This window comes from Aquarana catesbeiana, linkage group LG03, assembly GCF_042186555.1.
Source record: "Aquarana catesbeiana isolate 2022-GZ linkage group LG03, ASM4218655v1, whole genome shotgun sequence".
NCBI classification, from domain to species: Eukaryota; Metazoa; Chordata; class Amphibia; order Anura; family Ranidae; genus Aquarana; species Aquarana catesbeiana.
In genome coordinates, this window is record NC_133326.1 from 438,057,316 (window position 1) to 438,082,673 (window position 25,358).

The following is a 25,358-nucleotide window of genomic DNA, read 5'->3' on the forward strand; positions in this document are numbered from 1 at the left end:
ACCACACAATGGTAGAATTACAGTCATCTTTGGAGCATGGAGCACCAAGCACTTTGTTTTGTTGCATTTGCACATATTATCACAAGTCACTTTATTATCTAAATGAAGTCACCATTATTAGCTATTTATGTAACAATAGAGTTATTAATTTATAGTTTGTCACTTGGTTATGACTGCTATTTTTGACAGTGAATTTATTGATTAAGCATAAAAGCTTTTATTCAATAGAAGTGGGGTGGGGCAAGCGCTGTTTAGTTCAAATTATACCTAATTTTATATTTGGATGTCCCGGATGTTTTTGAAGCAACAATATCTGCAGTTGACTTTATTTCCACCCTGTCAATTCTCAAATCTAGCTGCTTACCTCAGCAATAGGAATCTATCCATTGATATCACTGTTTCCTGTGGATGTACTATGCTAGGAAGTCTGCTCCCAGAATCATCTGGCCAAAAATAGGATGATTAAATTAGCCTTTTCTACCTATCCTCATATGGGATCTCTAATGGCTTCCAAGACAGCTCTCTTTGGCTGGCTTTAGATCTGCCTGTTGGTGACAGACATCACACTCATCTTACAAATGCACTGGTGGAAGATTTCAGTGCCTCAGTTGTGGGGCTTCTTTTGGTATCTTTCTTGCTTCAATCAACTACAGTGCACTTACCCTTCCTCTAAGAGAACCCCTGAAGAAGCTGTCAAGTGAAACACGTTGGGAGTAGAGCTTTTTTCTGTACTGGCATTGGTGCATGTAATGGATGTCTATGGCTACATCTATGCTATAATATAGAGATATTAGCCTGTCTTGCTAGGGGATGCACTTTAATGCCTACACATATTGTTTGATGGTTGGGGGATGATATTTGCTGTCATGTCTATTTTTGTGTTATAGACTTTTATAATAAAATTCATAAAATTTTACATCACGTTGTCAGTATTATTCCACGAGGAGTTTTTGGCACCTGAAAAGTCCTTCTATCCAACCTATTTTTGTTTTATATTTTTCGAGATGTGGTGCCAATCATCAACTGACATAATTTATTAATTTATATATAGAGCAGCCTGTAGTGAGACCAATGGTCTAGTAATGAAACAAAAAACTAATATATAAATTCCATACCACGCTCATGAATCACAACTATGTGTATCAAATAATGATAATAATAAAGTCCATAAAACCACCACCAAATTCTTCAATGCAAGTCAAAGTGGAATATTCTTATTTGCTGTGAGGAATAGGTGCCATCTTAGACCGAATTAGGCAAACATTCTACTCACCAGACCACGTGACACCCAATACAGGTAGTCAAATGATTATGGGTAAATGTGATGATGTGTCTCCAGTATAATACGGCCCCCACAAGGTAAGTCCGCCAACGATAGTGTTCACATAAATCAAAAGGGGAAGAGAAGACTCTTCACAGTGTAATATGTAACACATTTATTCCATAAAAAACATGTAGCACTTACAGTTCAGTAAACTCAGATCAGCCCATGAAAACGAGCAGGCACGCCAATTGCGTTCCACCTGTGCTCCAGATAGGTGGCTGAAGTGTCATGCACTAGCCGACCCGATGCATTTCGTCAGTAATGTCTGACATCAGGGGGTCATGTGACATGGTGTATCAGCTTGGTGACCAAACTGCAATCTGTGAAGGATGTTGTGTTTGCTCAAAGAGCTGTGTGTTGAGTTATTTTGAGGAGACAGCAAATTTACACTGTTATACAAAGCTGTACACTCACTACTTTACATTGGAGCAAAGTGTAATTTCTTCAGTGTTGTCACATGAAAAGATATAATAAAATATTTACAAAAATATGAGGGGTTTACTCACTTTTGTGAGATACATGTATATATTGAACACGTCACCATTTTTCTAGGTAAATATATTTCTAAAGGTGCTAATCACATGAAATTTTCACCACATGTTGGTGCAATGCATACATACTAAGAAACCAAAACAAATAAGTTCAGAAATGAAGTTATGTGTAATAAAATTGAATGACACAGGGAAAAAGTATTGAACACATGAAGAACGGGAGGTGCAAAAAAGGCATGGAAAGCCAAGACACCAGCTGAAATCTATCAGTAATTAGGATGCAATCCTGTCCCTTGTCAATGCAAATTAACCACTTGCTTACTGGGCACTTAAACCCCTTTCCTGTCCAGGTCAATTTTCACCTTTCAGCGCTGTCACTCTTTGAATAACAATTGTGCGGTTATGCAGCACTGTACCCAAATTGAATTTTTATAATTTTCTTCACACAAATAGAGCTTTCTTTTGGTGGTATTTAATCACTACTGAGTTTTTAATTTTTTGCTAAAAAAACAAAAAAGACCAAAAATTTTGAAGAAAAAAAAAAACACTTTCATAGTTTGTTATAAAATTTATCAAACATGTAATTTTTATCCTTCATTGATGTGCGCTGATGAGGCTGCACTGATGGGCTCTAATGAGGCTGCGCTGATGGGCACTGATAGGCTGCACTGATAGGCGGCACTGATAGGCACTGTTAGGTGACACTGATGAGGCGGCACTGATAGGTGGCACTAATAGGTGGCATAGATTGGCAGCACTGCTGGACACTGATAGGTGGCACTGCTGGTCATTGATAGGTTGCACTGATGGGCAGCACTGGTAGGTGACACTGATAGGCAGCACTGATAGGTGTCACTGATGGGCACTGATAGGTGGCACTGATGGGTAGCACTGATATGTACTGGTAGGTGGCTCTGGTTGGCACTGATAGGCAGCACTGATATGTACTGGTAGGTGGCTCTTAGCAGTAGTGGGTGTCCATGTGCAAAACCAATGTCCCTCTGACAGAAGCTGGTAATCTGATTCTATTTTTCTCCCCACGCTGTCGTCCTCTTACTCCGATCTGCTGATCACAGAGCGTGCAGCGCATGTTCGGGAGGACGTACATGGACGCCCTCCCGGCAATTTAGGCCTGCGCTGTAGCCGTATTTTGGCTATAGCGTGGACATGAGGAGGTTAATATCAGCTGATTCAGTCTCAACTGATGGCCTAAAAAAAGGTGTCTTATGGAGGCGTAGCTGGCCAGAGCCCAAGATGGATGTGGCTCTCTAAGGCTCTGTGATCCGGGACAGGCACCAGAAATATTCAGCAGCATTCTGCGGCTCTGTCTCATCTGCTCTCTGGGCTCCTGTCTCCCAGCTTATCACCCGGTGATATGGTGGCCCAAAGGAAGGAGGAATGGCAGCTGCTGCAGAAACTCACTGCCTTCATGCATCAGCCGCTGGAGCGGTACCGATCCCGCACCCTCATCTGTCATCTCCACAGCCCTGTCAGCTCCATAGCCGGCGGCCATTGCAGCACTACTTGCCAACAATATGGAGCTTCAGCTTCACAATTCCAGCAATCAGCTCTCCTCTTCCACTCACAGGAAGCCCAGTGTATGCATTTTTTTGACCTTTTGGATCATCTAAGTCCACTATTTAATATATCCAATACTTTTAATATGTCTATTATTTCACACACCACAAGTTCTTCCAGACTCTTCCATATCAATCTTTCCATACCTATTTTACTTTGTTGTTTGATCCTTGACATAATATTCTATGGGACCTTTGCAACCAGACACAGCATTTTTAGCATTGCTTTTTGACAGTAATTCGATTCACATTCATTTAAGAAGCTACATGACATATCCAGCTTTTCTGTCTTATACTTATAACAAGTTTATTTTAGTTCTCTACATGTGCCTTTTTAAATTAGAATTGTTTCCCAGGTTTTCAAAACATCTTTTATTTGTAAATAGTAGCAGCTGACTTCTCTGGCACCACTACACCTGTGAGTGTTTGAAAACCATTGGTCCATTCACCTGGTTGTCATGAGATTAATCAGCTGCCTCTATAAATTCCCAGAGGTTTCCTCAATCAAACAGGCTGATGAAGAAAGCGTGATTTGCTTCCAAAACGCATTCCCATTGGCTCTTACGGCAGATGGACTGACAGCTCCTCTCTACACTCCTGCTGGAGATACAGACTTTGGCCGGACATCCGAACACCAGACAGCCCATCATGGCCACACAGGGCAGCTCGATGCCGGTTCCCTCTGGATGGATTCCAGGCTGATCTTGCTCCCACTATACGGCTTGCCTTCTTCCTTTATGGATGGAGACCATAGCTCCCGGTTCATACTTGGACTTCCTATACACTGCAAACTTTCATCCTCCACCACACCTACTTGTGAGTGCCATTGCTGTTTTATATAGATTTTTAACTTTTAATAAATTGAGCTACACGATGCCTGCTTGGCGCTTTTTTCCCTTCCCTCTTGAATAACTTAATATACGCCCACAAATCCCAATCTGAAGAACAAGCCTGTAATAAAGATAAACTAGCTGAAATAGAGGACAGATCTCGTCGTAACAACTTGAAGATCGGAGGAATTTCCAAAGAAGTGCAAGATTTGTCCGCATATGTGAGAGGCCTACTTAAAACACTTCTGCCTGAGCTCAAAAACATTGAGCTAGTCATTGATCACATACATAGGCTCCCCAAACCTGGACACCTGCCAAACTCGATAACCAGGGATGTCATCCTTCGCATCCATTTTTCTTTTCCAAACTTGTTATTGCACAAGTTTACAGTAAAAGTATATATACAATTTTCAATACAGTAATTATTTATCTTATCCTTTTACCTACACCATTCCATATAACATTGATACATTCCCACGTTATTACCCTATTATACACAATACAACTTCAACTTCCTCAATTTTTAACATCCATTTTCATCATGTTAAGGATCAACGCATGCAAAAAGCAAGATCCATTGGCACCAGTTGCAACTTTACGCTGACCTCTCCCAACATACTCTGCATAGGCGCAGACAACTAAATACCATTACTAAAGCCTTATGCAATCACAAAATCCCATATCAATGAACTAATCCTGCTAAACTTCTAGTAAGGTTCCAAAACATGTAATTTCTTCCCTTCAACAACTGCACATCTGGGCAATCATTCATGGCCTCCCGCAACCCCAACGCACTTGTCAAAGCCCCAGACTGCATTAACTGATGCCAAAGATAATTTTACTACACATGAGCCCAACCCGGTTCCTCTTGCCTTTCTGCTTTTCAGAACTTTCATCCACATATTGTTTCTTTTCCTGGGCACAGTTATGCTGTACATGCAAGAAGAGTTCAACAGTAGCTAAAAAGTTATTTTCGCTCAGTTGTTTCAAGTTTGGTTACTCTCGAATACACATACTTGACTCCTAGAATTGCATCACTACAGCACCCGTTATGACTATCAAACTCCTTTCTATCAACACAAAAGGGTTAAACTATCCAGCCAAAACAGCTTCTCTCTGGAAGCTAGCCCAGTCATCCCAATGTGACATCCTCTGAGCGCAAGAAACACGCTTTCATCTGCTCCACCATCCAAGATGTACTAACAAATCCTCCTCACACATTTTCACAGCAAGCGCTCAAGCTAAGAAGAAGGGTGTCTTTTTAGCAAGCATTGAAGATGCCGACAGCTGGTATCTCATTCACATCTGCGTGCTAAACAACTCTCCATATACAGTTGTCAATCTTTATGCTCCAAATATCCATTAAATACGTTTTTTGAAGACACTACATAAAATGGTCTGAAAGGTCCAACACGGGTCTATTATTTGATGTTGGGACTTCAACTTAACTCCTGATCCACAACTCGACTCCTATAACCCATCCAAGTGAAGCAAACCTTCTTTGGAATCCTTCTTAAGCAACTCCCATTTATACGACCTATGGCGATGCCATCATGCCACAAAACAAGACTATACCTTTCTATGTGCCGCAACCTTTACTCCCGCATAGACCTGTTCCTAACAGATTAGTGGCTTTTGCAAAAAATGTCTGACTCTATTTTACCCACTACTTGGTCTGATTGATCACCTTTTTGTATAACTATTGCAGACACTCCAAGCTCTAATCCTGCCTTTGTTTGGAGAATGAATGCTTACCTGCTTCAGTCATATCCTACTCAGAAGAACTTTGTAAAAGCCTGGACAGATTATTTACTCTTAACACTGACTCTACTTCTGACCTGATAACTGTGTGGTCCGGTAACAAAGCTGGTAAACTTGTGTCTTTACAACTCAAGGGTCATCTTCTTAAATCGCATGTCCCCTTTATGTTCCACCTGACCTCAAAAATGTGACTTACTATCCCACAAGATATAGCTGATGCATTTAGTATTTACTATGGTACCCTCTACAATTTAAAGGAAGACTCTTCCTCTCCACCACCTGACCCCAAGAGTGTTACATTTTTTATTGATGCGATTAACTTGCCTTCCCTGACTCCCACTCAATTGGAGCATCTTAAGCGAGAAGTATGGGTTTCCTTTTTTGTTTAATCCTAATTCTTATGAGCTGCTAGTATCTAAAAATCTTTCCTGCCCTCTGAGAATTGCACCATTTCTGTTAAAATAGAGTTAATTACCTGTGGGAGGGTCTACCGACTTTCTTGAAGCGTCATACCGACAATGGGGAGTGTGGATCCACCCCCTACCTGTCATCTTGCATGATTGAGGTTAGCTCTCTGCTCCTTCCTGAGACTTCATACAACACACAGAGCTGCTCCCCTCCCCCCTCTTGCTCCCCCTCCCCTCTCCCTCCTCCCTGTTGTAGACAACCATCTCAGCACACATTGAGGAAAGCAGCAGGCATAAGTGCTCTGTACAGTGTATTATATTCTACTTTCCTGCTAAAATTATAATGCAAAGAATACATTTTTAAAGTAAAATACAACACTGGCTTTTGTCAGCATTGCCTGCATTTACTGTAAAACAATTAGAGATAATATTGTGATTTTATCATTTTATTGGCTATTAAGATTGTTCTATGTGATTGAGGACATGGAGCCTTCCATATACATATGCTGGTTTCACACTGCAAGGAGTACAGGGGATGGTGGTGATGGGACTGTATAAGAGTACAGGGGATGGGGATGAAGGGACTGTAATGGTGTACAGGCGATGGAGATGATGGGACTGTATAAGAGTACAGGGGATGGGGATGACAGGACTGTATAGGAGTACAGGGGATGGAGATGATGGGACTGTATATGAGTACAGGGGATGGGGATGACAGGACTGTATAGGAGTACAGGGGATGGGGATGAAGGGATTGTATAATGCCGTGTACACACGGTCGGACTTTTCGACCGGACTGGTCCGGCGGACAATCCGATCATGTGCGGGCTTCACCGGACCTTCAGCGGACTTTTCCAGTCGCAAATCTGACGGACTTTAGATTTGGAACTTGCTTCAAATCTTTACGGCGTAACTCTGCTGGACCCAGAAATCCGCTCGTCTGTATGCTAGTCCAACGGACAAAAACCAACGCTAGGGCAGCTATTGGCTACTGGCTATCAACTTCCTTATTTTAGTCCAGTGTACGTCATCACGTACAAATCCGTCGGACTTTGGTGTGATCGTGTGTAGGCAAGTCCGTTCGTTAGAAAGTCCGTCGGAAGTCTGTCAAAAGTCAGTCGAAAGTACGCTGGAAAGTCTGTTGGACCAGTCCGGTCGAAAAGTCAGACCGTGTACGCGGCATAAGAGTACAGTGGATGGGGATGATGAGGCTGTATAGAAGTACAGGGGATGGGGATGATGGGACTGTATAGGAGTACAGGGGATGGAGATGATGGGACTGTATAGACGTACACAGTGCGGCACAGTGGTGTAGTGGGTAGCACTCTCGCCTAGCAGTAAGCAGGGTCGCTGGTTCGAATCCCAACCACGACACTACCTGCCTGGAGTTTGCATGTTCTCCCTGTGCCTGCGTGGGTTTCCTCCGTGTACTCCGGTTTCCTCCCACACTCCAAAGACATGCTGGTAGGTTAATTGGATGCTGTCTAAAATTGTCCCCTAGTATGTATGAATGTGAGTTAGGGACCTTAGATTGTAAGCTCCTTGAGGGTAGGGACTGATGTGAATGTACAATGTATATGTAAAGCACTGCGTAAATTGACGGCACTATATAAGTACCTAAAATAAATTTAAAAAATAAATAAGTACAGGGGATGGGGATGATGGGACTGTATAGGAGTACAGGGGATGGGGATGATGGGACTGTATAGGAGTACAGGGGATGGGGGGATAGGGATACCATCAGTGGCAGAGGGATGGTGGTGGGGGGATGGGATCAGTGGCAGAGGGATGATTTGTATGTACAATAGAGGAGACTCTGGGGACATATAGGGGGTCACTTTAGATGTGGGGGAGTTGTCAGTTTAAATCTCCTATGGACTGTATACAGGTATGCTCTCTACACATAGCACTGTGTTCATTTCAGAGAACAGACACAGGGCACATGTCACTGTGCTCCTTAGAATGTCTCTTTTTCTGATATAACACAGTGCTATGTGTACAGAACTTACCTGTGTTCATTTCTGAAGATGAGAATTGTTCAGTGCCTTTTCCCCCTCCCCCCATCGGCTGGAGGAGACGCTGACATGAACTTTGAATATGTGAGGGGAGGGAATTCGCAGGAAGGAACATCAAAGCCCAGGGGAGAGGTGTTAGAGTATCGCAGAGGAGAACTTGCAACAGCCAGGGAAAGGTGAGGACTTCACTGTCTCAGCTTCCGGGTTTCAGCTGGGGACACGCTGCCATGGAAACAGAGGCACGTGTAGAATGTGCTTGTTCTAGATAGCAGCCTGGGTGTGCACCTCCTTACCAAACATACCCACATGTCCTCCAGTGGGAGGGAGTGAAGGAGTGGCTGGATTGTGGAGCTGTAGCCACCCCCTGCAAACTTTTGAACTGAGAAAGAACTGTTAGAGGCTGATTCTGGACACTTCAAAAGACTATTCTGCAAAAACTAAAGGGCTAAGGAAAGAAAGAAATGCAACGCAGGTATGAGGGTAATGCATACTACCTATTTTTGCATTCCCATGCTTCTCCTTTAACCTCCCTTTTGAAGTCATAAAAATCAGTAAAGCTATTGACACACTACCAAATAATAATTCTCCCGACCCAGGCAGATTTGTGGGGGATTACTTTAAACCATTTTAAAATATTTTATTGGAACCTTTCTCTAAATTTTTCAATTCTGCAACTGCTGCCTTGGTCTTTGTCCCTAAAGATCTTCCGAAGCCAGGGAAGGAGCTCTCATCTCCCCAAAAAATATCCCCAGTCAGGATAACACAAGCACTGCCCGACCGTCATTCTGCTATAGGCCGGGCGGGAATTGGTTAATAATGGAACCCCCAGAGACCATCTCATGTTAAACCAATACTCTCATTAGTAATTCTATGCCAACTCATACCCAACTTCTCCCTCAGCTCATGGAAACTTAAGGGAATCTCCAAGATTTTTATACTGTATACACACAACCTCCTAAAACATTTTACCACCCTCCAAACTGAATACAAGTTACCTATCTCAGATTATTTTAAATTCTTACAAATACCACACTGCCTGCTAGGAAATTCCCACATATTTAAACCTATACCAGGTCTAGCATGGCATTACTTAACCAACAGTAACCCTGCTAGGAAGGGCATCTCTTTGTTATATGATATCCTTCAAAATAAGTTCATTTTTAGCAAACCCCCCACCATGGTAAAATGGGAAATGGACTTAAATCAAACTTTTGAGGACTCCCAATGGCTAGCAGCCAGGAGCCACCTTCAAAGCCACTTGCTCTACTAACCTATGGGAGCTCTCACAAAATTAGCTTTAGATGGTACATAAGTCCAACCTAGGTACACACATGGAATCTTTCTTCCTCTCCCAATTGCTGGAGGGCATGCAGTAAACCAGGGAACCTCTTTCATTTGTTTTGGGGTTACCCTAAAGTAACTTCCTTTTGGTCTGACATTTCCCAACTTATTACCAAAATTACTACTTTTCCCTGTACACTAACTCCCCAACTAGCACTGAGAAATTTCCACATTACCTCCCTAAGATACCCACACATATCTTGCTGGCAGCTAGATTAGCTATAGCTAGACACTGGAAAGATACTGATCCACCTCTCCTTAAGGAAGTGATAATCTTAACCCACATCCATATTGGATACAAAGGAATCTTTGACTGAAGGTAAACTACTCAGAGGATAAGATTGGTCCTCTTGGTTTAATTGGTTCGACTATAGAGCAAGCTCAGCATTATAATTACTCTATTCCCTGCAATGTGATGCTTTTTTATTCTTCTCCTTATCTCCCTTATCTCCCCTGAGCAGCTTTGTACAAGTTATATTTTACTATGTAGTTGCTTGCACCCTCATGTGTATTTGCTCAATTGACAAGTATTAACCTTATTTTGTTGACACTGCATTGTTTTGTTCTTAGTACGTGTTACTATTTGTACTTTTCATTGGCGAGCGTCCCTCTTGCCCGTGTTCCTTATAACCTGTATTCTTTTGAAAATGAATGGGTAAAAGCACAGAGCTCTCTCAAGACCTTTGCAACCTTATTGTTGCAAAACATACTGATGGCATTGGTTACAGAAGGATTTCTAAACTTCTGAATGTTCCAGTGAGCACTGTTGGGGCCATAATCTGGAAGTGGAAAGAACATCATTTCACCATAGATTGGCTATGACCAGATGCTCCTCACAAGATTTCTGACAGTGGAGTGAAAATAATTATCAGAAGATTTGTGCAAGAGCCAAGGACCACTTGTGGGGAGCTTCAAAAAGACCTGGAATTAGCGGGTACAATTGTTTCAAAGAAAACAATAAGTAATACACTCAACTGCCATGACCTGTATGCACGCTCATCATGCAAGACTCCATTGGTGAAGGAAAAGCATGTTGAAGCTCATTTAAAGTTTGCGGCACAACATTTTTACAAGCCTGTGAGATACTGGGAGAATATAGTCTGGTCAGGTGGGACCACAATTGAACTCTTTGGATGCCATAATACACACCATGTTTGGAGGTCAAATAGCACTGCACATCACCCCGAAAACACTATATCAACAGTGAAGTTTGGAGGTGGGAACATCATGGTGTGGAGTTGTTTTTCACCATACAGTACTGGCAAACTTTATATTTTAAATCTGCTGCTATCTACAAGGATGATGAATATGAAATGAGGGTGGGCATTTCAGCAAGACAATGACTCCAAACACAAAGCTGTTTGTGTGGAAGAATAGGCCAAAATCACACCTGAGCAATGTGTGCGACTAGTTTCTCAATACAGGAGGCATCTTGAAGCTGTCATTACCAACAAAGGATTTTGTACGAAGTATTAAATACATTTCAGTTAGCATGTTTAATACTTTTTCCCTGTGTCATTCCATTTTATTACACATAACTTAATTTCTGAACTTATTTGTTCTGGTTTCTTTGTATGTATGGATTGTATGGGTTGTTACCAACAAGTGGTATAAATGTAATGTCAGTAGCACCTTTAGTAATATATTTACCCAGAAAAATGGTGGTATTCAATACTTATTTTACTCGCTGTGTGTGTATATGTGTATGTATGTGTGTATATAACGTATTTATCGGCGTATAACACGCGCCGGCGTATAACACGAACCCCAAGTTTAGGAGGGAATTTTAAGGAAAAGTTTTAAAGGAAAAAAGCTTACATTTAAATGCCCATCAATGCAGCCTTATCAGTGTCTATCTGCAGCCTTGCACAGCGTCCATCTGCATGCTTGTCCAGTGTCATTTGCAGCCTTGCAGTCATTTACAGCCTTGCAGCCTTATCAGTGTCCATTTGCAGCCTTGCAGCCTTGTCAGTGCCCATCTGCAGCTTTTCAGTGTCCATTTGCAGCTTTGTAAGTGTTCATTTGCAGCCTTGCCCAGGCTGCAGTTAAACTGCAGTGACTTGCCAGTGTCACTGCAGTTTGAAAATGGCGCCACCGAGACACACAGAGCCGGTCCTGTGTATCTCGGCGGCTCTTGGCCACTTTTGGCTCCTCTCGTAGTCACGCCTGGGATGGGCGTGACTGTGAGCGGAGTCGAACGCCGCCCATATATAGATAGCCGAGTGTACTCGACTAGGTTCGGCTAGCTCCGCTCAGTCACGCCCAGTCCCTGTGTCCATCGTAGGGCGGGACTGGGCGTGACTGTGAGTGGAGCTAGCCGAACTTCTTGTGTAAGGAATTTTTTTTCTTTTTCAGGTTTTGTGACATTTCTTTTCCATTCTCAACTTTTATAATCAACCGTCTTCTGGACAGCTGTTTAATGAATAATTAGACTCACCTGTAGTTGAATTCTTGTTAATTAGGATTTTAGTCAAATTTAGCTTTGGGGTCATCGGGGTGTATTCATTTTTGCAACATGGTCTTGAATGAATTTGTTGGAAAAATACTTTTTTGTGTGTGCAAAGTAACACATCTTGGTTGCATTCAATGGCCCACATTTGTGGGAGTATTTTGTAGTATAGTGTTCCATAGAAAATGTTGATGCTGAAAGGAAAGTAAGGTTTTCTGACAAATCTATTGGGGTGTATTAATTTATGCTCAGCACTGTATGTGTGTGTATATATATACTGTAGTTCCAAGGGTAGCCACGGCACTCTATGCTTAAAAGCCCAGGTGCTCACCCTCAAAGAAATCCACATAAAACCAAAACTGATTTAGAGACACTCATGGGTCTTGCAGAGGAGGAAGATCAACAGCAGTGTTTTTATTGTCAACGTTTATATATAAATATATATGTTACTGTTAAATCATTTTACCACTTCTAACTTGCCATAAGTTATAATATGAGTTTTTGTTTTTATTAAAACAAGACTAGTTGTGTTTTTATCATGATGGATATTATAGAAATTATAGTTCTCTGGAGAATCCTGCTTTCTATGACTGGATGAATCATAAACAGACATCCATTAAGAATTAATGAATTTTCATACAGACATTTATTAACAATAGATGACTTTTCTTTACTTTATCCCCCTCGTTAGTATAATGATTAATATTTAATAAGTAACAGTGTGACGCTGTTTTTTCAGCCATTTAGATATGACCCTGCTCTAGTTTTGTCATTATTCTATGGTGCTTGTAAATATCTCGGGTACAGTTCTCAGTTTTAAAGTATGCTTTAAACAATCAGTGTTGTTTAAAGCATACTTGTGTGGTATTGTGTCAGGGAGGTTTTTTTTTTTTCTACTTTTGATGGTTTTGGTGAATTGTAAAAGGATATTATTGAACATACACTGTTGTCAAATTTGAAAATTAAGTATTGAGATAATTCAAGGAGCACTGCCTGCTCAGATGCTCATTTTTCAATGATACTGTAATCACCATCAGTGGCAGAATTACTGTCATAACAGTATGGACCTGGTCCCCAGAGATGATGAGTGGTGGGCTGAAAGGAGCTCCCCTTTGTGTGTCCTAGGATCCATGGCATGGCATGGCATGGAGTGACATCAGGTGCTTACTTCTGGAAGCCCCCTACAGTATAGCTCTCCCATGTCTGCTCAGTGTATCCTAGTCTTCTTTCCTCTCACAAATCCCCCTGCCAGCCATAGCAGCCCCCCCCTTCTCACAGAGCCTTCCTGCAAAACATCTTAGCCCCCCACAGTGCCTCCCTGCATAGCCCCTTAGCCCTGCATAGGACCTCCATAGCCCCCTGTAGAGCCCCCAAGTATGCCCCAGTGCTCTACCCACAAATCCCCAGAACCTTTTGATGAACCCCCAATACCCCATAGTTCAACCAATCCTGCCTCAGGGCTCCAGCAACAGTGCTCCTTAGCTCCTGTAGAGTCCAGTTATAGTACTTACAACCCCCCAGCTGCCCACAGAGTCCCCAAGCACCCACATAGTGCCGCTAAGCATTTCTACCTTCTACTGACCACCAATGCTTGTGCTTTTTTTCCCTTTTATTGATCACTTACATGAGGCATATTTTCCTTTTTCTGACCACTGATTCTGGGGCCTTTTTCCCTTTTACTGTCTACTGCCAACGGGTCACTGACATAGTCATCTTTTCCTTTGACTGATGTCAGAATTCTTTGTTACTACTACTACTAACCACTAACCACCCAGGATTTTTTTTTCTATCACTGATCACTGACACTAGGGATTTTTTTTCCTCAACACCAAGTAATTTTTCCACCTACTAACCACTGGGCATTTGTTCCTTCTGCTGACCACTGACACTGGAGCATTTTTTTCCACCTACTGACCATTTATTTTTTGCCTTACCTCTTGGTTTACAAATATGAACTCGCCACCTCCACCGGTCAGGCTATCCCCTACTCTTGCTACCTTCAGGCGATCCCTGAAAACTCATCTCTTCAGGGGAGCCTATCTCCTACTAATCTCCTACCACTTCCATCAGCTCATTCCCCACAGTTACAACCTTTTGTACCACCTGCCCCACCCTATTAGATTGTAAGCTTTTCTGAGCAGGGCCCTCTTAATCCTCTTGTATTTTATTGTATTGTAACTGTATTGTCTCCTTTTATATTGTAAAGCGCGGCGTAAACTGTTGACGCTATATAAATCTTGTATAATAATAATAATGAACGTTGACTTCTGGGTGCTGCACCATGAAGATATGCTGAAGAGAGCCCATTAAAATCTTTTTACATAGGATCCTGTGATTTCTGACTCCCTTTTGCTTGATATTCATGGGAAATATTCCCAAACTTACCCACTGCAGGCCCCCTGATGTTCCTCATATACAAAATATTTTATTTAAGCACAAAAATATAACAACTAGAACATTTTTTTTTAGATGGATGTTTGAATGTAACTGCTAATGCAGAGAACAGAGAAAGTGAGGAAGTTTTATAGCATGGGCTTCAGAAAGTGTATTAACAGGAACCCTGGGATGTGCTTTCTTGAATCTGACTTCAATGGATTCAGATAACTCAGAATAATATGCATTCTGATGTTAGCTCAGTTGCAGTGTTTTTTTGGCATAACATAACATTTTTAATGGCTCTCTAGTATGGATCAGGGCAGAGAACAGTTGCAAGAATCATAAGTTATGACGGGGAGATTGCCTCCCATTGGTTTCACTACACCCAGGCACCTGGAGGACTTATGCCAAGTTTCCTGATTGGTGCCCCAGGGCTTGGAAGATTATTTTGCTGGCATTGTTGGATAATTTCCAGTCCACTGCTGCCTCCCAGGACTTCTGTATGTTTCTCAAAGAAGTGAACACAAGATCTCACTACTGATCAACAACATTTAAGGGGCCATACACTAGTCAAAGCTTACTTTTAAGGGGGCACATACTCTAGACCAGCATTTTTCAACCAGGGTGCCCAGATTTGAGATTTCTTCGGGGGTGCCTCAGCAAAATGCCTAAAAATTTATCAAAAATTGTATACAAGCCAGCAGGTAGATCAAGCCTGCCTTTTAGTTACACAAAGCCACGGGTATTCATTATGCACCATTACGATTTTCTAGACACTGGCATCCTAACAACCAATGATGTTATTAGTTAATAAGGAGGATGTCTGTTGCCTACACAGCATCCTTGTTTGACCCCCCTCTGCCTCTCTCCCTCAGCACTGGGGTGACATTAGCTGACTTATTGAAATTGAGGGAGAAGTGAAACATTGGATTACTAGTCAGTACCAGTGTGCACAGTGTATTTCCTTTGGAAGAATAAATCACCTCTAACGTTGGGTGTCCTACGTGTGGATGTTGCTGCATTGTGTAAAGCTATTAGAATCGTTTTTAAATTTTAGAATGGGGTGCCTCAAGTCTGTCCATAATTTTAAAGGATGACTTGACTGAAAAAAGGTTGAGAAACACTGCTCTAGACCACTGCACTTTGGAAATAGTGCCCTTCATAATGTAGCTCTGCCCACTGCACTGTATATGCCATTTCATAGTTCTAACTACTACAGTTTATAAGCTATGTTGTATGTTACATATTCTGACCGTTTCACTCTATGACCAGACAGCAAATAGGGGGTGCCGCTTAAGGCTACAGGCGGGTCCTCTCTTGTAGTACACTGCTGATACAAGAGACGAAAAAGGTCCTATGCCTGCCACATCACTGCAAGACCCTGTGGATATGTAAATGACAGCCTCAGCCCGGGCTCCAGCTAAGCCATGCCCCCAACATGTTTCACTCCACCCCCGGAGCTTAATCATCCGGGGGCATTTTTTGTCTCTCTCGCTTCACTCTATGAGGTATATTGTACTTGCATAGTCCTCACTGATTATGATGACTAATCATTTATGTTATGCTTTATGTTACATATCCTTGCTGCACTCTGTATGCTGTGTACACTAATTGTACATGCAGTGTTGTATTTTCTATAGTCTGGACTGCTTAATTGTACATGCTATGTTGTACATTATACTGTATAGTCCTGACCACTGCAAGACTGGGTGTATCAATTAATCATTTCACCTACTAGTGAAATCTCTTATTGAAGCATATCCATTCAGTTAAAGTTATCTAATGTCTAAATGTCTTTTTTTTTTTTTTCTAAATAACAAAGCTGTCATACCTGCTCTATGCAGTTGGTTTTGCACAGAGCAGCCCCGATCCTCCCCCTTTTCTCGGGTCCCTCTTTGGCTCTCCTGGCCCCTTCTCCCTGTTGAGTGCTCCCACAGCAAGCAGCTTGCTATCGGGGCACCCGAGCCAAGTCATAGCTCCTTGTGTTCATTCAGACACAGAGCCGTGACCCGGCCCGCCCCCTCTCTTTCCTCAGCCAATGAGGAGGGGAGTCCCGGGCAGTTTAGACACTCCTGCAACCTTGCTGGATAAAGACGGGCTCAGGTAGGTATAAGGGGAGCTGAAGGGGGCTGCTACACACATAGGGTTTTTTCTATCTTAATGCATAGGATGCATTAAAGCAGAGTTCCACCCAAAAATGGAATTTGTGCTTTAAGTACTTGTGACCCCTGACATGCCACATTTGGCATGTCATTTTTTTGGGGGGGAGCGGGTACCTAGTTTTCACAGGTACCCAGCTCCCACTTCCTCTCCTGGCACAGCGGCGCCAAGCGAAAGTTTACCTCTCCCCCCTCTCTGCAATCTTCTGGGACACATGACAGGTCCCAGAAGATTGCCCGGACATTCACAACGCGCAGCGCGGCTCACACATGCGCAGTGCATGCCCTGCTGTTAGGCCACAGCCGGGCACCCACACTTGCAATGCTGGCGCCGCAGAGAGGAGGGGGAGAGAAGTGAGGCTTCGGGCGGCCACATTGCTGGACCGTGGGACAGGTGAGTGTCTGTTTATTAAAAGTCAGCAGCTACACTTTTTGTAGCTGCTGACTTTTAAATGTGTGGAACTCCTCTTTAAGATAAAAAAAAAACCTTCTGCCTTTACAATCCCTTTAAAAAGGCATTATATGAATAATCATATTTCTGGATGGACAAACTTCAATTTGCTGAGCAGTATAGACACCATTGTTACAAGGGTCCCACTTTTTACAACAGGGTTCTAAGTCACTGGCTCACAACCAGTGGTATGTAAACTATAGAAAGTACTTCTGACTCCTACAGAGTGCATCTATCACCTAGCCTCAAGGTGACCTGACAGTTTGATCAGCCATGGACCCGGCTGATGTGCCGCTACCCACAGATGATCCGTTGGAGGGCTTAGTTCGCAGACTTGAGACCCAGGAATCGCATCAGACCCAGGTGATGTGATTCTTTCAGGATTTGGCATCCCGTTTTGAACAGTTTCAGGCCTCATTAGGACCCCCGGTTCAACAACCTCAACCGCTATCTGCTGCTGCACTTATTGCACCAGTCGCAGCCACACATTCATTACAACTGCCAGCTCTGGCCCGTTTCTCTGGGGACTCCAAGGCTTGCAGGGGGTTCCTTAGCTAGTGCACGATTCATTTTGAACTTCAGCCCCAAAACTTCCTGTCCGATCGGGCGAAAGTAGCCTATATTATATCCCTCCTGTCCGGCGAGGCGCTAGCTTGGGCTGCCCCTCTGTGGGAACTGAATGATCCAGTGGTTTCTAGCCTGTCTAATTTCTTGAAACTTTTTCGGAACATCTTCGAGGAACCGGGTCGTGTCTCCTCAGCGGCTAGCGCTCTTTTACGTCTCCGTCAAGAGTCTGCTTCTGTGGGACAGTATGCTCTTCAGTTCCGTATTCTCACAGCTGAATTTAGCTGGAATAATGAGGCCCTAGTTGCAACATTTTTACATGGCCTCTCTGATAGAGTGAAGAATGAATTAGCAGGAAGATCCCTTCCTGCTGATCTGGACAGTGTGCTTTCAGGAGAGGGCCCTGGAAAAAAGATGCCAGCACTCCCCATTCCTTAGGCAGCTTGAGCTCCCAGTCCCTTCTCTTCGATCCGAGGAGCACCCCATGCCCGTTGAGGAACCTATGCAGCTGGGCTGGACCAAGTTGTCTCCTGAAGAACGCGCTAGGTGCAGAACCCTGGGCCTGTGCCTCTATTGTGGGGCCAAAGGTCATTTTCGTGACACTTGTTCTCTTCGTCCGGAAAAATGATCGGGGCTAATACATCTGGAAGGTGGAGTATTAGACCCTTAAGTATCACCTTCACCTTCTCGTCTTCTTCTTTCTGTGTTCCTTCATGTTGGCACTTCCTCTCGTTCGGTCTAGGCACATCTGGATTCCGGAGCCGCTGGCAATTTCATGGATTGGGAAACTGCATCTTCCATGAGACTTACCCTTTTGCCCCTTTCAACGCCATTGGTGGTCTTGGCGATTGATGGCACTGTTCTCCCAGGGGTCCTATCCGCTTCCAGACCCTTCCTGTTAAGATGTCGGTAGGGACACTCCATCAGGGGTGGATATCCTTCCTTGTCTTGCCTAAGGCTTCATCTCCTATCATATTAGGTCTTCCTTGGTTACGGTTCCATTCTCCACACATTGACTGGACTGCTGGACGGATCCTGGCTTGGGGTTCTTCCTGTTCCTCTTCCTGCCTACTCAAGGTTACCCCAAAAGAGAAACTTCCTGTTGCCACCATCCCAGTATCTTCTGCTCTTCCCACTGCATATAGCGATTTCTGGAATGTCTCCTGCAATAGTCGGGCTGAGGCACTCTCTGGGTCATGTGGCACTCTGGATGAGGAGCACACCTGTGAACTTGAGCCGATCATTCAGCCAGTTCAGCCTATGCCCAGTGAAGCTATCCAGCTTGACTTCTGTGACACATTACTTTCTAACCAACCTGGCCTCAGGGATCCACTGACTTCTGCCCAGTCTGATGATCCTGTGTTGGATGTCCAGCTCATCTTTAAGGGTCTGGGGGACCCTGCTCAGACTCCTGATGGTCTTCTTATGCCTTTACCCATTCCTAAGAAGCCTTTAGCCCTCAATAAGTCCTCTCATCCTCTCCCTACCTCGGTTTCGGTCTCTGAGGATAATCTTAAGTACGAGGTTAGTCAAGTTCTCGATTCCCGGCGCTGTAGAGGCATTCTTCAGTACCTCGTACATTGGGAAGGGTTTGGTCCTGAGTAGAGGTCTTGGATCACTGCATCTGAGATCTTTGCGCCTCATCTGTTGAGGAGGTTTCATCTGGAGTTTCCCTTTAAGCCAGGGCCCAGGCGGGGGAGGGGGAGGCCTCAAAAGAGGGGGGGTACTGTCATGGTTATGCAATAGAGTTTCTCTGTCAGCTTACCTGTCTCCATGTGTTTATCTCTAAAGACCAGCTGCCTCTCATCTGACTGGTTTTATAACCTCTCCTCTAAGCATGGCCCCACCCCAGGCCCTATCAGGGAACCCTATATTAACCTACGCACTGGAAGCCAGCAGTGCTGATCAACCATTGTGTGTTAGCCTCCGTGTGTACTTGCTGTGTTTCCTACGTCTGATTCCAGTTACCGACTTTGGCCTGTTCTTAACTATTCCTGTCTGCTCGTGACCCTGACCTTTGGAGTGCCCCCGACCATCCCTGTTTGCCTGTGACCCTGAACCTTGGCGTGAACTCTATTGTCCTTGTCTGCTTGTGGCCCCGACCTTGGCTTGTCCCTTACTTTCCTTGTTGTTCCAGCCTGCTGCCTCCTTCCTCTTCTCCTGTAGTCTATTGTGAGTGTGAGCTGTGAGACCCTGGGGGCCGCGACCTGGAGGCAGACTGCAGCGCAGTCTATCCTCACCACTAGAGGCTCTGGTGAACACCTGCTGGCTCTTAGACTCCGCGCCCTGGGGAATCTATGCTCTAGCTCCCAGTGGGATCTGTGTCAGTGATCCAGTAGACCTACTTCCTGAACCTCCCAGGGTTCAATCCGCAGCAGTCAGTCCTAGGGTCCACTACCTCAGCGGTGCACTTCTGACTCCTACAGAGTGCATCTGTCACCTAACCCCAAGGTGACCTGACATATACAAGCTGTACACTCACTACTTTTGCATTGTAGCAAAGTGTAATTTCTTCAGTGTTGTCACATTAAAAGATATAATACAATATTTTCAAAAATGTGAAATATATATATCAATATATATATATATATATATATATATATATATATATATATATATATATATATATATATATATATCATATATCAATATGCAGTATTTAATATTTACATGACAAAAAAGTTTTTCAACAAACTTTCAAATTTGTTTAAGTCATGATCATAATATAAAGTATGTACTACAAAACCTCTATAAATTATATTTAAGGGATTAAAGGGTGCTTAAATCAGGGGTTACACGAGTAACAGTAGTCCGCACTAGGAGGAGTTCCTCATAAACAACAATAGGTTTAATGAGTCCATACCTGCTTTACCAAGCTGAACGATACTGTTGTACAGTGTTACTGTAGTGGGCGATCCATATATGTCATATAAGTTTCTGAAATACTACAAATCGAGTATGAAGATTCCATAGCAAGTGTACTTTTCCTTTTAGAATATTTTCTTTTTTTTTTTACATGAGGCCTATACTGGAGAAGTGGCAGAGTGAAAAATCTGAGGAGATTTAGGGACTTAAAAATTAAAAATGCAGTGCTAATAGCAGCTAATCTGAACTAAATTTCTACCAATCTGTACTAAGTATTTATTGTTGCATTTTATTGTTTTGCACTGCCCATTGATGTAACTAGCTTTAAATTGTATGCATTCTACCCAGTAAATTTAATAACCAGCTTAATTTGTCAAAACACTTTGACTGGCTCTCTATGGAGCCGGTTCACATATCTCCACAGCAGATCTGGTGCGTCTTTTGGCCCGCTTCAGGTCCGAATTCAGCCCAAAATTTGGGCAGAAATCGGACCTGAAATGGTGAACCAGCACGCAGCGGACCCCTGATGTGAGCCGCATGTGGCTCATATGTGAACCAAGCCTTAGTGCACACGTTAACACATGTTATAACACACTGTAACATGCGTTGCATTAAGACAGCCAATTAATTTTGTTGGGCTGCCTAACACACCAAAATGCATTATAATGTCATATAGAAAGAATCACGCATGGGTTGCTGTAACGAGTGTGTTAATATGCACATTAACACAATAATATGACTGGGCTCTAATATGATTTTTTCACTGCCATAAGTGGACTAGTAGATCTTAGAGGGCATTGTATTTCCATAATGTAATCTTCTGGAGCTTGTAGCATTTAATTTTCCTTTCTTTTTTCCCTAGGTTGCTTGAAGAGCTAGAGGATTATTATTCTCAGACAACAAACAACTCTTCTCCTTATTCAGAGTGTCCAGGGGGCTTACAGACCACACAGCAAGCAACCTGCAGATATGACCTGGATGAAGTGGATACATGCTGGTTGGAACTTGTTAACAAAGAGTTCAAAATGATGCGTATGTATAGATCAAGGCTTTGTTATTTATGTGCTGTGCACTATACTCATTAAACAATACTGATACTGAGCCTACATTCAACATGCCTGCTTAAAAAATATATAAATGTAGGTGATTATCATTGTATTTAAAAGAAAAGTGTTTTTATTTAAAATATTTTAGAAAATTCTAATTATAACATGAGTTAAAGTAGTTATAAATTCTCACCTACCAAAAAACAGCCAGTGTGACCTAGAGTATTTAGTAGTTTCCAATGTTGCAAATATATAAGAATAACTCAAACAAACTTTTTATAGCCTTTTAGGCTTGATCACATGACCTTAAATCCTTAGTATCCAAAGCTGTGTGGTGGGTGGGTGTTAACCACGTCAATACAGGGTACTTCCACCCCCTTCCTGCCCAGTCCAGTTTTCAGCTTTCAGCGCTGTCACATTTTGAATGACAATTGCGCGGTCATGCAACACTGTATTTTTTTCCCACAAATAGAGCTTTCTTTTGGTGGTATTTGATCACCACTGGGGTTTTTATTTTTATTTTAGTTTCTGTTACAAAACTTTGTAAATAAGTAAGTTTTCTCCTTCACTGATGAGCACTGATGAGGCTGCACTGGCAGGCACTGATGAGGCAGTACTGATTGGCACTGATGAGGTGGCACCGATGATGAGGCATTGATATGCGGCACTGATAGGTGGCACTGATATGCAGCACTTATAGGTGGCCATGATGGGCACTCATAGGTGGCCATGATGGGCACTCATAGGTGGCACTGATGGGCACTCATAGGTGGCACTGATGGGCCCTCAAAGGTGGCACTGATGGACACTGATGGGTGGCACTAATGGGCAGCACTGATTGATGGCACTGATAGGCAGCACTGATCAGAAGGCACTGACAGGCAATCACTGATGGGCACAGAGTGCTACCCTATTGGACACTGATTGTCACTGATTGGCATCCCTGCTGGGCTCACCTGGTGTTCTCCAGGGGACATCTCTGGTGGTCTCCAGTGGGCATCCTTGATGGGTCTGCACTGATAATCAATGCGCTGATTATCAGCACAGACCCCCCCCCCCCAACCACCTGTCAGGAGAGCAGCCAATCAGCTCTCCTCTAATCGCCTCTGTCAGTGCAATTCAGTACTTTACCACTTTGCAGCTGTCATTTTGTTATATGGTGGGTGGGAAGCGGTTAAACTATTCACCTGTTGCGACACGACCACCCCACTTTATAGTTGGTTTTAAATGTAAGGCGTACATAGATAGACTTTGCACAGCACAAACAAGCAAACATTTTTGCAGCACATTTACCAGCTAGCCTGCAAAAAAACAAACAAAACAAAAGGACAGTGGCTAACTAATGGTGGTAAAAACAGAGAGTTTAGTTGCACATTTGCAAATACACGAGAAAGCCGCATTGCCTCGTCAAATCTTCTCTGTAAAGAGTAATCCCAACGCTAATATTTGAGAGTCTCCATACTGGAGCATACATAACAATGGATAAATTAAAGGCAGGTATACCTCGAGGCAGCCCATTTCTCTCTATAGATGCAGGGACAGACTGAAACACTACTGCCGGAAGTTTTATTGTCAGTCTGGTTGAAAAAAGACACAAGTCCATCTAGCTCAGCCAATAGAGCAAAAAACATGCACACACAAATAGAAAACCTTCATATACACAATCCTATACCCACAGTTGATCCAGAGAAAGGCAAAAAAAAACAGAGCATGATTTATTTTGCTCCAGTGGGGGGGGGGGGTTCTGGATCAATTTATGTTGGATATGCCCTGGATGTATGCCTACATGGAACTTCCATTTCCAGGGCAACCAAATGTAAACAAATATAGTGCATGTGCAATGCCAAGGTATTTTGCATACATAATGAAGTGGCACAGCTGCCAGGCACTGACAACGCTTGAGGGATCAGCCATTTGAATAGCGTTATTGGCCCAGCACTTGAAGTAATGTTACATAGTTTATAAGGTTAAAAAAAAGACATGGGTCCATCCTATGGGACCTTATAGTAGACCGTTTATAACAGTTATTGAAGTCACCTTTGATATATTTGTACACTGTAATCATATCCTCCATCCTCCTTATTAATTTTGTTGTCCATCACTGAACTCTTTCTAATTCAACAACGTCTTTCCCGAGGATTGTTGACCAAAGCTGAACTGCATATTCAAGGTGAGGCTGAACCAGTGTGTTTTTCTACAGGGTAATTCTACAAGAGGTAAAATTGTTGATTTATCACTTCAGTATATGCCACTTTTATTGCATGACTACATTTTGAAAGCTTTATAAGCTTTGGCATTGCATTGCTAAGTCTGTGATCTACAAGCACCCCCAGATCCTTTTCCATCACTGCTTCTCCAAGGGGAGCCCCTCCTAACGTGTAGTTTAAATAATGTACTTTACTTGTGTATTATTGGCACTCAAGTGCATAACTCTACATTTCTCATCATTGAACATCATCTGTTGTGTAGCTGCCCAACCCACTATTTTGTCAATTTTTACCTGTAATGATGCCATTTTCTGTGCCAAAGTTATTTCCCTGTATAATTTGATATCACCAGAAATTGAGGTCCTGTTTTCAACTTCTATATCATTAGTAGACATATTGAACAGCATTTGGCATCAAGACAGAATCTTGGGACACACCACTCACAACTTTAGTTCATTCAAAGAGTCATTTTGCACCATTTCATGTAACCACTTTTCCTATCCCTGTACATGCATATTCATCAACTCCAACTCTTTATAACTTTTAAAGTTTTTAAGTCTTAAAGTTAATGAGGTACAGTAGTAAATGCTTTAGCAAAATCTGAAGAATTTACATTCACAGGCCTTCCACCATCCAGTTTCTCACTTACTTCCCCATAGAACAATAACAGGTTGGTTTGACAGGAACGGTCTTTGATAAATCTATGCTGGTTGTCACTTATGTTACCTTTATTGGAAAAAGTTCTGTATAGAGTCCCTAACCCTTCCCTCAAATACCTTATATACTATTGATGTTAGGCTGACTGATCTGTAGTTTCCTGGTATGCATCACAATCCTTTTCTAAATTGCTATCATGTTTGCCCTAAGCCAGTCAGTTGGTACAGTTCCAGTCAGTAAGGTGTCTTTAAAATTTGGAATTAGTGGCTTGGCTGTAATTGAGACAAATTCCTTAAGGACTCACAGGTGGAAGCCATCTGGACCTTGCAATTTTTTTTTTTTTTTACAATAAATTTATCTAAGCTCTTTTGTACTTTGTTTTCAGTCATACACGAGTATTTTGGTGAAACATAATATTACTGAGAAAAAATTATATAATTCATCTTTTCCTGTCAGTTGTGACCAGCTTCCTTTGTTCATCCATTTTGGGGTCTGTCTGTTCTTTCATAACCTTTTTACTATTGATATATTAAAAAAAAAACACACACACACAATAAGGATTTCTTTTACTTGCTTGCTTTTCATATTCTATTTTAGCCACCCTGATTGCTTCCTTGCATTGTTGAATTCCTTGTAAATCTGGAATGCGGGGGGTGTCCCTTTTACTTAGTATTTTTCAAAGGCCTGTTTTTTTAAATTAAAAATATTACTATTCAGGATTAGGCACATACAGTAGGTTTTAATTTTGTTCTTTTATGCTTGTTACCCAATGGAATACATAAGAAGGGAAACAGCAGGATCACGAGGTAATTATGAATGAGCATATATTATGCAAACC

The 25,358-nt window shown here is 42.6% G+C and overlaps 1 protein-coding gene across 2 annotated transcripts in view; it reads left to right on the forward strand.

Annotated features, from left to right (window-relative positions):
• The window catches only part of JADE2 (jade family PHD finger 2), a 1,082,209-nt gene that overhangs the window by 646,894 nt on the left and 409,957 nt on the right, over window positions 1–25,358 (forward strand). For both annotated transcript variants that reach the window (XM_073620794.1, XM_073620796.1), the window contains exon 5: window positions 21,473–21,642. In XM_073620794.1, coding sequence (XP_073476895.1) covers window positions 21,473–21,642 — 170 coding nt within the window. The remainder of the gene's footprint in view (window positions 1–21,472; window positions 21,643–25,358) is intronic.